Raw genomic sequence first — 12,468 nt, forward strand, 5'->3', positions numbered from 1 at the left:
AATATTATTTTAGGTCATTTTGTATGGGTCGTAAGATCAACCGACCTCACTGTTATTTTAGATAAATTTATTATTTACAGATCAGGAAGAGAAAGTTATGGTGATGACGCTGTAGGATATGTGCAGTTAAAACGAGAAGATGATGTATGCACTGTGAAATGTCGTATTACTCCGGAGCATCGCGTGCGTGTCAAGCCGTATCATTGCACTTTAAAATGCAATGAAGTCGACAGTCAAATATTAAGCGTAGCATGTGAAGATTGCGCTGCCTCTAAAGGCGGTTGTAAGCATTCTATCGCATTTCTCATGTGGCTTTATCGACGAACCGAGGAGCCTGCACCGACTTCAGTAAAATGTTACTGGAAAAAATCTACTCTTTCGGGTAACACATTATGTACCTATATATAATGTTTCTAGATGAACACCTATATACAATAAACATATGAGCATTAGGTATACGCTATACAAGACACGAGAATCTTAACTAGTGCCGTAGGCGCACAGAGCGACACGGGTTGCGCGCGCAAAGCATTGTGGGCGACTCTCGCGCGAATGCGCGGAGCCGGACGGGCCCCCGAGGGTAGCGGGGTATCGTACGACGGGGCTGAAGGGATAACAGGGACGTACTCCGTACAGGGCCGCACTTAGGGCACGTTATAATATTTTTTTTTTATTATATTCAGATTTTTATAAGCCTTCATTCCATTGCAGGTGTTGGGACATCTTTAAAGTTTATAAAAGCAAAAGACTTCGGTTCTCAATCTCAACAACCACAAAGTGACGAAAAATGTGATGATGACACGTTTTTTGAGGCAGTTAAGAAAAAGCTGCGCGAAACTAAAGCTCAATGTCAACTGGCTGCATATGTGACTGACACGCCTGAAATACTTAAGTTGTCTATGCATCACATCATACAGTCTTTTTTGAAAGAAACTACAAACCTTGAGTTTCAAAATTTCATGGATTTCTGCAAAACAATATTTACAGAGGAGCGCTGTAAAATGGTACAAAACGCTACTATGGAACAATCCAAATCAACTCTATGGTACAAAATGCGCTATGGAAGAGTTACCGGATCAAAAGCCTATGAAGCAGCACACTGTCGAACAGAGGATGGCTCTCTGGTTGAACAAATATTTGGCGCTAAGATCGTGATTAAGACAAAAGCTGTAGAAAGGGGAAAAGCACTTGAAGAATGTGTAAGAAACGAAGTTGCTAAACTTAAAAATATTAAAATTAAACAATCTGGACTCGTACTTTGCCGGGATATGCCGTTTTTTGGAGCGTCCCCAGATGGCATAACAAATTTTCACGTAATAGAAATTAAATGTCCTTCAAAAACCTCAACGCTCACTTCTTACATTGATAATGGAAATATTGGGAAAAAATATTATGCACAAATTCAGTCACAGATGTATGTCACGAAGAAAAAACTGAGCTTTTTTTGTATAGCACAGCCTGATTTTGAAACAACCAAAAGTGTTGAGATTATTGAAGTTCCTTTCGATGAGGCTTACTGCGTTGATCTATTTTCAAAGATAACAGCCTTTTGGGAGAAGTGCATTTACAAAAAACTAATTAAACCTGACAATCAATGAAAATAGATCTGTTTACTTTTTATTATTAAAGTGCATCTACTAGAACCTATACTTAAATCTGAGCATATTTTAATAATTCTAATACATAAATATATGTTTTACTAATAATAAAAGACAAAAATTTGGTATATAGGCTGCGTTTTATTTAATTCTTTTAACATAATGCGGTAAATAGGTAAGTGAAGACAACATTTTGGTAAGTAGGTAAGTACTTAAATTAAAACTAAAATTTAATTATGAGCCGGTATCGTAACTTTGGTCAAAGAGAGGGCTTTGTAAGTTGATGATGCCACATGCTGTAACAATAATAGAATCTAATAAATCTATTTGTTTATAGTCGACACAAGCATGTGGCATCAAAAATCCAAAGTGTCTCATTCTCCCAATAGACCTCTCGACGTGAATGCGTAGAGCAGCAATTTTTTTAGTCTTGACCACTTCATCTTTTGTAGGAGTCACATTGCTGAAGACGCTGGGTGGCCTTAGCAATGTACATTCTTTTTTCGATAACAGATGGGCTATATTTTTAAACCCCCGATCAGCTAGAATAGCTGCATTTCTCGGGATTTTTTCCAGTATTCCGCAATCTTCAAATATTAAGGAGTCAGATGTTCGGCCACCGTACCCTTCCGATATAAAATTTATCAGACCGTCTGGTGTAATGGATATGAGATACTTGATGGTATTACAACTTTTGTATTCCGACCACGTTAAAGCTTGCTGGACAGCATTGGCTGGCTTTTCAATTTGGATTTCTAGGCAATCTATTATACTTTGTACATTACTGTATCTCTTTCTGAACGCCATTGGCAAGTTAAATATTACTTCTTGAGAATCAGGAAAAAATACCAACTTTTTCATGCAAGCCGCCATAGCTGGCAGAGTTTTTCTAAATATCATCCCAATCGCGTTTTGTGTGAGACCAAAATCCAAGGCAAGCAGAGCATTAGACTGATACAATCGAATTTTTTTCAACGTGATCATTATATTTCTATGTGAGCTTTTACAATGTTCACTAAGGATGTCTATAATGAAATAGCATTGTTTGGGAATGCCTAAAAGTAACTGAGGCTCCCGAGATATGCATAAAACTGCTGTTTTTTGCATATGATTTTTAAAAGCAATATCCTCAGATTCTGTATCTTCAGAACTGACAGTGGCATTTGACGCAGAAATAAAATCATGAGAAGTTGTACTAGCAGATTTCAAAGATATCTCTTTTGAAGATATTTCAAAACCATTGTTTACCTCTGGTTTTCTTGATTTATTAGATCCGCTTTTCTTTTTCAAACATTTTTCTGTAGTCATTGTGCTTTTGTCTTGTGTTTTATTTTTTATGCAAACTTGTATTTTCTTGCAACATTTTTTAACAAGGTCTTGTTCGGGATAAACTTCGTAGTTTGTATTCAATGACTCCAAAGGATCCTCGTTGACTGTCTCATGTGGAGCGGACTGAACAACATAAATTTCTTCAAAAGCATTGTTAGACGTAGTTGGTAAATCATCATGAAGTATTTTATACACTATTTCATTTTTACGACGCTTCTGAACTGCGCCTCGTTCCTTTGGTTCGCTTCCTTGTTTTTGACACAAAAATTTGTGTGGCACGACATTTTTTTTCAGCTTAAGCATTCCTCCGACTAATTTGTATTTGACATAGTTTTCCATATCCTTTTCAATCTGTAATTTAAAAAAAAATATGTATAAAATAATATATAATTTAATCATCGTGTTTTTTGTAAAACAAGCCTCCACTAAGATAATAATGAGAAAATAATATTATAAAAAAAAAAATTTGTCACCCCTGCCTCTGACTTTAGTCAGGTGATGGCTATCATATGAACGCATGAATCTATTCTGTAGGTAGTCTTATATGATTGAGTGTGTAATGAGAACTTTTATTAAACTAACATTTTAAAACATTTGTTATTATTAGATTTAATAAACATAGGTTCTTTTTTCAAAACAAAAAACCAATGCCAACTTAACCGCCGCGCTCGGCTCGCTGCCACCTTTGAGGTCATTGAACTGCTCATTAAATAGTATCAACTACTATCAACTGTTTAGTAGAAGTTCATTGCTAGCTAGGTATGAACATGATATGGCATCTTGTTCTTGAGGAAGTGTTCAAAAGGCAATAAACTTCTATTTAACATTTGCGCTTTACTGTATCTGAACCGGGCTTTAAGTTTTAGATTAGGTGTCTTTTGCGAAAATATAAAACAGTTTTGTATGTAGGTAGGTATATATACTGAAAACAATACTTACGTCGAAATGATCTTCACAACAATGGACGTGACTCGTGTCTGAGAGAGGATCTGCTCTCTTCATAACCTTTAACCACTTTTTTCGCATATTTTTATTTAATGGTACCGAAAAAAACAATTTTTGGGGTGTTTTTACACTGGAGTTAGTACACATAGGAACAACACAATATTTTCTAACCATTTTGTTTGTCCACTATAAGCAAAACAAATTATTTAAACCGAAACCGCGAGAGCGCAACGAGCCGATGTAGGTATCATCACGTACTGACGAAATAGCAGTGTCGGTAGATGACGTCACACGTCCGTGCGGCCGCTTCGCCGGAATTTGGCGCGAAGGCCTACTTTGACGTTTAATATCTCGGTCATTTTTGAAGATACGAAAAAAATAAAAACAGATTTTTTGTCCTTGAAGTACCTAGTTTTTAAATATGCACATAACAAAAATCATTGGTGTGACTCATTGTTACATACTAATTTTAATATAATAACTATAGTATATACTAGTTATAAATCTTTCTATATATAATTCTTCTGTAAGTGTGTATGTCACTGAACTTCTCTTAAACGACTGGACCGATTTTGATGAAATTTTTTGTGTGTGTTCAAGGGGATCTGAGAATGGTTTAGATTCACAATTTTGTCCGCTGGACAATGTCACACAGGACAACGTCTGTCGGGTCCGCTAGTAATAATATAATCACGTAAGGTATTATTCTCATAAATAATAATTATAGTACTAAATTAAACCGTATTAGTAAAAAAAAATACATCACTATTTTGAAAATATCAAAATTCATGTTGTTTAACGAAACATTGATAAAAAAAAAGAGAATTAGCGTATATTTTTTGCCTTCGTTGAATCAGACAAAGGAAACAATACTTATACAGCCTCGTCTTCTTAAATTATTTAATAAAGTTAAAAAAATAAATACTTTAATTCGATTTTCCAATTGCCCCTGAGTGTGTAGGAAATAATATTATTTATTTAAATTTATTTAATTTTATTGTTTGGTGGATAATGGCGCCATCGAAGAGCATAGTTCTTGCAAAAATCCGCTAGGGCGCTGCGCTGATAATTTATTCATACAAAATACAATTTTTCACGATGTCAAGAACATATGGAAATGGGTATCTCTTATCAAATCGGGTTCAAGTAGAAAGTTATTACTTATTAAGTATAAAAAAATGTGAGTCGGTTTCGTATCATCTATGATAGAAATTTTGAAATGTTTATTTTTTTAATTTTTTGTATTTTGTGTTTAACGGTATCGGTAATACATAATTTGTGAAAATTTCAGCTTTCTAGCTATCACGGTTTATGAGATACAGGCTTTGTTCTACCCGTTTTACCCTTTGGGTACGGAACCCTAAAAAAATCATCAAATCGCTCCACATAAAAAAAATTCAGACGAATTGAGAACCTCCCGCTTTTTCTAAAGTCGGTTTATGCATTAAATTATTAACAGTTATAAAGACTAGCTTGTAATTATTATGTATATACATAACAAAGTATGGATGTATATTTGTATAAATTACCATAACATAGAAATGTAAGTATTCATTTATTATAATTCGCTGCGGCAAGTATTTAACATGCATTATGTATCTGATTGTGTAAATCTGGTCTTAACTGATTTTCGTTTTATTTTTGTATTGTACAGTTTGGTTGTATATAAGGCTGTGTTCGTACTTAACTGATATTCTGCCGCTTATTATTTGTGACTTATTATTTACTAGAGGCCGCCCACGACTTAGTCCGCGTGGAAACTCTTCCCGTGTAAATCCCGATCCCTCGGGAACTCCGGAATAAAAAGTTAGCCTATGTGTTATTCTGGGTCTTCGGCTACATAATATATACCAAATTTAATTCAATTAATAATTTCATCGTAATCGGTTCATTAGTATTTGTGTGAAAGAGTAATAAACATCCATACATACATTCTCACAAACTTTCGCATTTATAATATTAGTAGGATTTTATTGTATGGTTAGTGGGCACGGTGTCAAAGTTGTTCAAGCCGCCCGAAGACCTTTGACATGGCTTAACGACTGTTATCTTAACTGACGATTTAGTTGCAGCTCTTCATAACCCGGCTTTCCCCCGGGAAAGGATGGGTATCCGAAAGGATTTTTCCCCTCGAAAAAAGAAGTTTCGATTATAATGACGAAAAATGTATTTGTGATTCAACAACTATGTTTCGAAAACACCATGAGTTGCTAGCCCCCGGTTTCTAAATACATTTAGCGGTAGTTTATCTATCCCAACTGTCATGTTTATACGAATTTAAGTGCTATTGAATAGATAAACTACCGCTAAATGTACCTCAGAAACCGGGGGTAAGTGAGGTACTATGTTTTGTTAGTTCTACGCTATATGCTACGCAGTTGGTATCTGCTACGCCGTAGCGCTACGAAGTTGGCATGTGCTACATGTTTTACTTTTGACTTGACATAATAGTATTATTATGTAAAAAGGCGTTGAGTAATTAAATACGTTATTACGTTTTACAATAATTACGTTAGTTGATATTTTCTTTGGAATTTGTACTTTACGATTCACTTCACGGTCACTATAAATTAGAGAATAGCTGTATATAGCAAGGAGCTCGTGGCTTAAATTGATTGATTGTCAGATCTTTGACAGTCGTTAACAGTAGTCAGAAGCTTGAAAGTCTAACAACCAGTCTTACTAAAGGATATCGTATTATAACCCAGGTTTGACTGCCTCCGTGCGCAGTGGTTTAGGTCGCCACGCCGATACCACTGCAACGGGAGGTCGTGGGTTCGATTCCCACACGGAGCAATTATTTGTGCGATCCACAAATAATTGTTTCGGGTCTGGTTGTGCTTTGTGTCCGTTGTTTGTATGTTTGTAAAAGTCCCCGCGACACAAGAGCAATTCTTAGTGCGGGAGTTGTCTTTTTAAAAAGAAGAAAAAAAAAAAGGTAACTGGATTGTGGAGGTCAGATAAGCAGTCGCAATATGTAAAATACTGGTATCCAGCTACATCCTTGTGAAACTGGGAGCCGACTACTACATAGCTGACAGCCTCGGCTAAGTATATAAAAACAAAAAAAAAAAAAAAAAACTACAAAGACGATGACCAAAATTATTTATTAACCAAAAAGAAAACCGAAACTACACAAAACAAATTTAAACAATTTTGTAAAACATAGACTGTGGAACCTTTTAAATTACTTCATTTAATAATCGATTCAGAAATTTCTTCATGAATTATTTATTATCGTAATCGTCGACAACATCTTGGGAGTCAGCTTCAGGGGTTTGTGTCCTCCTGGCGTCAGAGGAGCGAAGGTCAGGTTTTCCCCATTTCCTGCAAGCCTGTTTGATGTAGACCACGGCTGGGAGGCGAAGGTTGCCACGGCGGTGCACGTTGACCTCGCGATCAGTGAGGTATACCAGTGGTTCCAGGTCATGATCGCAGGCTGTGACCTTCTCGCCTCTTACCAGGCATCCCACTAGAGGCTGTAAAATTAAGGACCAACAACAGACTTAGATACCTCATAAAATAAATAAATTTAGCCCATTACTGTCCCACTACTGGGCAAGAGTCACCACCCATAATGAGAAAGGGGCCTTGAGTACACCATAATATATGAGTATATTGTACTGCCTCCGTGGCGCACTGGTTTACGTCGCCACGCCACTACCATTACATCGGAAGGTCGTAGGTTCGCCGTTCGATTCCTACACGGAACAATTTTTTTTTTAAAGACAACTCCCGCACTAGTAACTGGGAGTGGGACTTTTGTGCGGTAAACAAATAATTGTCATACACTGTCATTTTATTCCAAACTAAACAGAGCTTGTACCTACTATGGTAACCAAATAACTGATAAACGTACTTATATACTTTTAAATACATACTTATATAGATAAATTAACAGCCAGACTCAGAACAGTGCTCATCGCACGATTCGTACCCATATACATATAAATTAGTAACTCACATTAATCCGAATTCTTTGATGACGTAGACCGGCCGGGATGATTGCCGTCTGCAGTATGAATTCAGGACTTGCACCTGTTGAACACATTATATCAATAGCTAAGTAGCTTAAATTTACTTTATTTCAACGTAAGGTTAGTTGTAAACCAAGCGTTTGATAAGGTCTAAAGATTGTTATTGTAGTTGACTACAACCGGGATCGACTTTTTACGTGCTCTCCCGAACAGGGAGACGCTCAGTTCGAATACCACTTGGTGCCCAATCATATACAGGGTGTCCCAAAACTCAACGATAATCTGAGACCGGATGAAAGGCCAAGTTATACCAGTTCTGGGAAAAATAAAAAAAAAAATCTATATCACTTAGTTCAGAAATAATAGACATTTTTCAAAAAAGTTGAAATTCCACACCCTTGGTCGCATTTTCAGGTCCTGTGATCACCAATATCACAATTTCGCTGTGTTTTTTTTTATTTTGTGATCTTCAATAAATATGCTATTATTCGTAAAACAAATTAATGCACAAAACATTGTTAATTTAATAAAAAAAGTTAAGTTTTAGTGAGTCATGGTTCTCAAAAATATCGTTAGTTAACTTTGACGCTTCATATTGAAAAAAAAATGTAGTACACTACCCTTGGCAAGTTATTTCAAAAGTTGGCGCATTTAATCAAGATTTCAAAATGGTGCATGACTTGCCACTTTTCTTTCTACCAAAAATGTTATTTTTATTTGAACGAAGAGTATCCTCGCAGATGGATCGGACGCAGTAGTTCAATTTTATGACCTCCTCGTTCCGCCGATCAAAATCCAGTAGATATATTTGACTGGGAATGCATAAAAGAAAAAGTCTATTCGAAATCAATATAAAATCTATCAGAACTTCGCCAGAAAATAGACACAGCGTCAGAAGAAATAAATACAAGGAATTTTGCTTGACTGGTGAAAAGGTCTTTTGTAAGGCTTTGTAGAGCCTGTATTCGAGCCAGAGGAAAACAATCGGAATTACTTTAGTTTAAGGAAAATAATTAAATAAGAACGATGGTTCGTTCATTGTTTTTTTTTTTAATGATTATTATCTATTACGTTATTACATTAAATATTGGTTATGGACTGACTCAATTACCTCTTTACTAAAAATAATTGCTTTCCTCTGGCTCGAATACAGGCTCTACAAAGCCTTACAAAAGACCTTTTCACCGGTCAAGCAAAATTTCTTGCATTTATTTCTTCTGACGCTGTGTCAATTTTCTGGCGAAGTTCTGATGGATTTTGTATTGATTTCGAATAGACTCTTTCTTTTATGCATTCCCAGTCAAAAATATCTACTGGATTTTGATCGGCGGAACGAGGAGGTCATAAAATTGAACTACTGCGTCCGATCCATCTGCGAGGATACTCTTCGTTCAAATAAAAATAACATTTTTGGTAGAAAGAAAAGTGGCAAGTGTTGCACCATTTTGAAATCTTGATTAAATGCGCCAACTTTTGAAATAACTTGCCAAGGGTAGTGTAGTACATTTTTTTTTCAATATGAAGCGTCAAAGTTAACTAACGATATTTTTGAGAACCATGACTCACTAAAACTTAACTTTTTTTTATTAAGTTAACAATGTTTTATGCATTAATTTGTTTTACGAATAATAGCATATTTATTGAAGATCACAAAATTAAAAAAAACATAGCGAAATTGTGATATTGGTGATCACAGGACCTGAAAATGCGACCAAGGGTGTGGAATTTCAACTTTTTTGAAAAATGTCTATTATTTCTGAACTAAGTGATATAGAATTTTTTTTTTATTTTTCCCAGAACTGGTATAACTTGGCCTTTCATCCGGTCTCAGATTATCGTTGAGTTTTGGGACACCCTGTATATTTTCGCGCTAACGTTTCTTAACTTTTTGACCGCCACGCTCGGCTATACTCGACAAATCAGAACGTGCTCACGATGCTATATTTTTGTCGATATTAGCCGATGAAAGCGTCGTGAGCACTTTCGGATTTGTCAAGTATAGCCGACCGTGGCGGTCAAACGGTTAACCAACTGGTACCTTAGTCAACCGACTAGAAAGCTAAAGATAGTATAATAGAATACGGGAATTAACGCGAACACGCATTTTACCTTAAAATGCCTAACGTCAGCCTACGACCACGGCGAGTGCAACCTGCGCCGAAACGCTAGGCGTTGCAAGGTAAAATGCGTGTTCGCGTTAATTCCCGTATTCTATTATACATTAAACATGCAACGCGAGAGTTTAAAAGTTAAGCTAAAGATAGGTTATGAGCGCCTCGAAGCGAAGTTTGCTTACATCTTCTGTATCTGGCGCGCCTGCGACATATAGGACCTACATAGTAAATAGAAATAGCGAATCGGGGTCGAATTCATATACCTTCGGGTATAACAGGATTTCGAGCAGACGAAGACACAGACAATAGTTAATTAACATGCTTTTTAACAACGATCAGCTTACCCCATGAGTCCGATGCACACTTCGCTTGTCCGCTCGCTAGTTGTATGAGAGCGAGGGCGCAGGTCGCGGCGAGCAACAGATGCAGTCTAGATGTCATGATGTCACGTGTACCACGAGTGTACCCACACACAACACACGCACTTATAAATACACGAAACAAACGGTTCATTTACTAAATTATTTTAATGATGTAATGTGACGAAATTTATAAAAATTGATTATTTTTTCACACATATTAGTTTTCAATTAGTAACTTTTTGAGGTGTTAATTAGAGATTTTGACCTTGAAGATTATGGCAAAGTGTTGCTAGAGTGAAATTTGTACAAGATTTTATTGTACAATTTAAAAAATCAAAAAAAGGGATAGCCAAGTGGTCTAAGCATGCAAGAATGCGTAAGTGCTTGCTTCGAACCCGAGACAACACACTAATGACTTTTCGAAATTACGTGTGAACAAGAAATAATGGTCACTTGCTTTAAAGGTGAAGGAAAACATCGCGATGAAATCTTTCATACAATAACTCCTAACTTAATGACCAATAAATGCAAGATAAGGCTAATTTTATAACACAATATCAGGACAGTATTACACATCTACCTTTAACAACTGCCGAATAACGAATGTCAAAATGACAGCCACCATTTTCTGAAAATGACAACACGAAAGTAACGCCATCTAGCGAAATTAATACTAAAACACCAACAACATTTTAGAACCGAAATAGTATATTGAAGTTAACACTAGTAATGCCATCTAGCGCAACTAATACTGTAACACAAATAATAACGCAATAAAAAAATAATAGCTCGTCAATTTATCTATATAAGTATATAATATATTTAAAAGTATCTAAGCCTTCCCGTGCAAATCCCTCGGGAACTGCGGAATAAAAAGTAGCCTATGTGTTATTCTGGATCTTCAGCTATCTACATACCAAATTTCATCGTAAAAAGAGTAACAAACATCCATACATACATACTCACAAACTTTCGCATTTATAATATTAGTAGCTAGGTAATATTGTAGGTAGTACAAACCGCGACAGTTTGAAATTGTTAATTCTCGAAAGCTCTTAACTGTACCTCGATTCTCTACCACTATCGACTACCGACAACCGGCTAGCTATCGACATTTGACATTTAGAATGTACTGCCAAAATGTTTCCTACGACACCCGTCAGAGGCGCTGATCAGGTTTTCATACACAATTTCTCGATGACACTTCGGTTGTCGGTAGTCGATAGTAGTAGAGAATCGAGCTACTGAACACGCAATGGAATGAGTAACAATCAAATCAAATCAAATCAAATCATTGATCATCAATTTGATTAGTTTGGGTCAAACATTGACACTTATGATAGTCGTTACAATTACTGAATCTACCACTAGCTCGGAAAGTCCTTATGAGAAGAGCTAGCAAGAAACTCACGGCCACTATTTTCAATCGCCAAAAGATTTACAATGTGGTTGATACAAAACAAAAAAAAATATTATTGGACTCACACACGTTCATTTGATTCCAAACTAAGCAGAGCTTGTACTATGGTAACCAGATAACTGATAAACATAATTATATACTTCTAAATACATACTAATATAGATACATTAACATCCAGGCACAAATAGTTGTCATCTCAGATACGTGATAGTCCCTCTGATGTCCATTATGGTTGCGCGATCACGGGTCGCGATCGGAAGGCACGTCAAATTGTGGGTCCCGGCTGTCATTTTCAAAGACTTTTGACAGTCGTTAACAGTAGTCAGAAGCGTGAAAGTCTGACAACCAGTCTTACCGAAGGATATCGTGTTATAACCCAGGTAACTGTGTTGTGGAGGTCAGATAGGCAGACGCGGCATGTAAAACACTGGTATTCAGCTGCATTCGGTGAGACTGGGAGCCGACTCCAACATAGTCTACGTACATACAGCAGTATTGCCATCTCATCGAGGGCCATTTTGATACTGTCCCAATGTGATACTGTATAGTGGCAGTGAGATTCTTATCGTATGGTTATAAGCCAACCTACTGTCAAAGTCACTCAATGGCTTTTGACGTGGCTTAACGACTGTTAAAATGCAGAGATGGCTAAGTGTTATAAGTTGGTACCTCCCACGCAAGAGGTTGCAGGTTAAACCGAAGGCAACACACCAATGACCTTTC

At 36.5% G+C, this 12,468-nt stretch overlaps 2 protein-coding genes across 3 annotated transcripts; both read right to left on the bottom strand.

The window, feature by feature from the left end:
• Positions 1–1,784: 1,784 nt before the first annotated feature.
• On the bottom strand, positions 1,785–4,092 carry LOC142985258 (uncharacterized). 2 transcript variants are annotated; one of them, XM_076133320.1, is made up of 2 exons: positions 3,867–4,092; positions 1,785–3,278 (listed from the first exon to the last, which is right to left on the bottom strand). In XM_076133320.1, the coding sequence occupies exons 1-2, from the start codon at positions 4,044–4,046 to the stop codon at positions 1,833–1,835; spliced, it is 1,626 nt and encodes a 541-aa protein (XP_075989435.1). In that variant the 5' UTR covers positions 4,047–4,092; the 3' UTR covers positions 1,785–1,832. The 2 variants fall into 2 exon arrangements, with proteins under 2 accessions (XP_075989435.1, XP_075989436.1); XM_076133321.1 differs by lacking the exon at positions 3,867–4,092 and adding an exon at positions 3,401–3,475.
• Positions 4,093–6,960: 2,868 nt separating this feature from the next.
• On the bottom strand, positions 6,961–10,459 carry LOC142985297 (uncharacterized). The gene is made up of 3 exons (XM_076133386.1): positions 10,308–10,459; positions 7,837–7,910; positions 6,961–7,351 (listed from the first exon to the last, which is right to left on the bottom strand). The coding sequence occupies exons 1-3, from the start codon at positions 10,402–10,404 to the stop codon at positions 7,100–7,102; spliced, it is 423 nt and encodes a 140-aa protein (XP_075989501.1). The 5' UTR covers positions 10,405–10,459; the 3' UTR covers positions 6,961–7,099.
• Between the last annotated feature and the right edge of the window lie 2,009 nt (positions 10,460–12,468).

The sequence above is a fragment of the Anticarsia gemmatalis genome, chromosome 29 (genome assembly GCF_050436995.1).
Source record: "Anticarsia gemmatalis isolate Benzon Research Colony breed Stoneville strain chromosome 29, ilAntGemm2 primary, whole genome shotgun sequence".
Classification (NCBI taxonomy): domain Eukaryota; kingdom Metazoa; phylum Arthropoda; class Insecta; order Lepidoptera; family Erebidae; genus Anticarsia; species Anticarsia gemmatalis.

What these genes read in the sequence shown, in the direction of transcription:
- LOC142985258 (XM_076133320.1), bottom strand. Translation starts at nt 4,046, where the DNA reads ATGGTTAGAAAATATTGTGTTGTTCCTATGTGTACTAACTCCAGTGTA. An exon ending in GTTGTGAAGATCATTTCGAC is followed by an intron (nt 3,279 to 3,866) that starts GTAAGTATTGTT and finishes TTTAAATTACAG; the next exon opens with ATTGAAAAGGATATGGAAAA.
- LOC142985297 (XM_076133386.1), bottom strand. Translation starts at nt 10,404, where the DNA reads ATGACATCTAGACTGCATCTGTTGCTCGCCGCGACCTGCGCCCTCGCT. An exon ending in GTGTGCATCGGACTCATGGG is followed by an intron (nt 7,911 to 10,307) that starts GTAAGCTGATCG and finishes TGTGTTCAACAG; the next exon opens with GTGCAAGTCCTGAATTCATA. An exon ending in ATCAAAGAATTCGGATTAAT is followed by an intron (nt 7,352 to 7,836) that starts GTGAGTTACTAA and finishes TTAATTTTACAG; the next exon opens with CCTCTAGTGGGATGCCTGGT.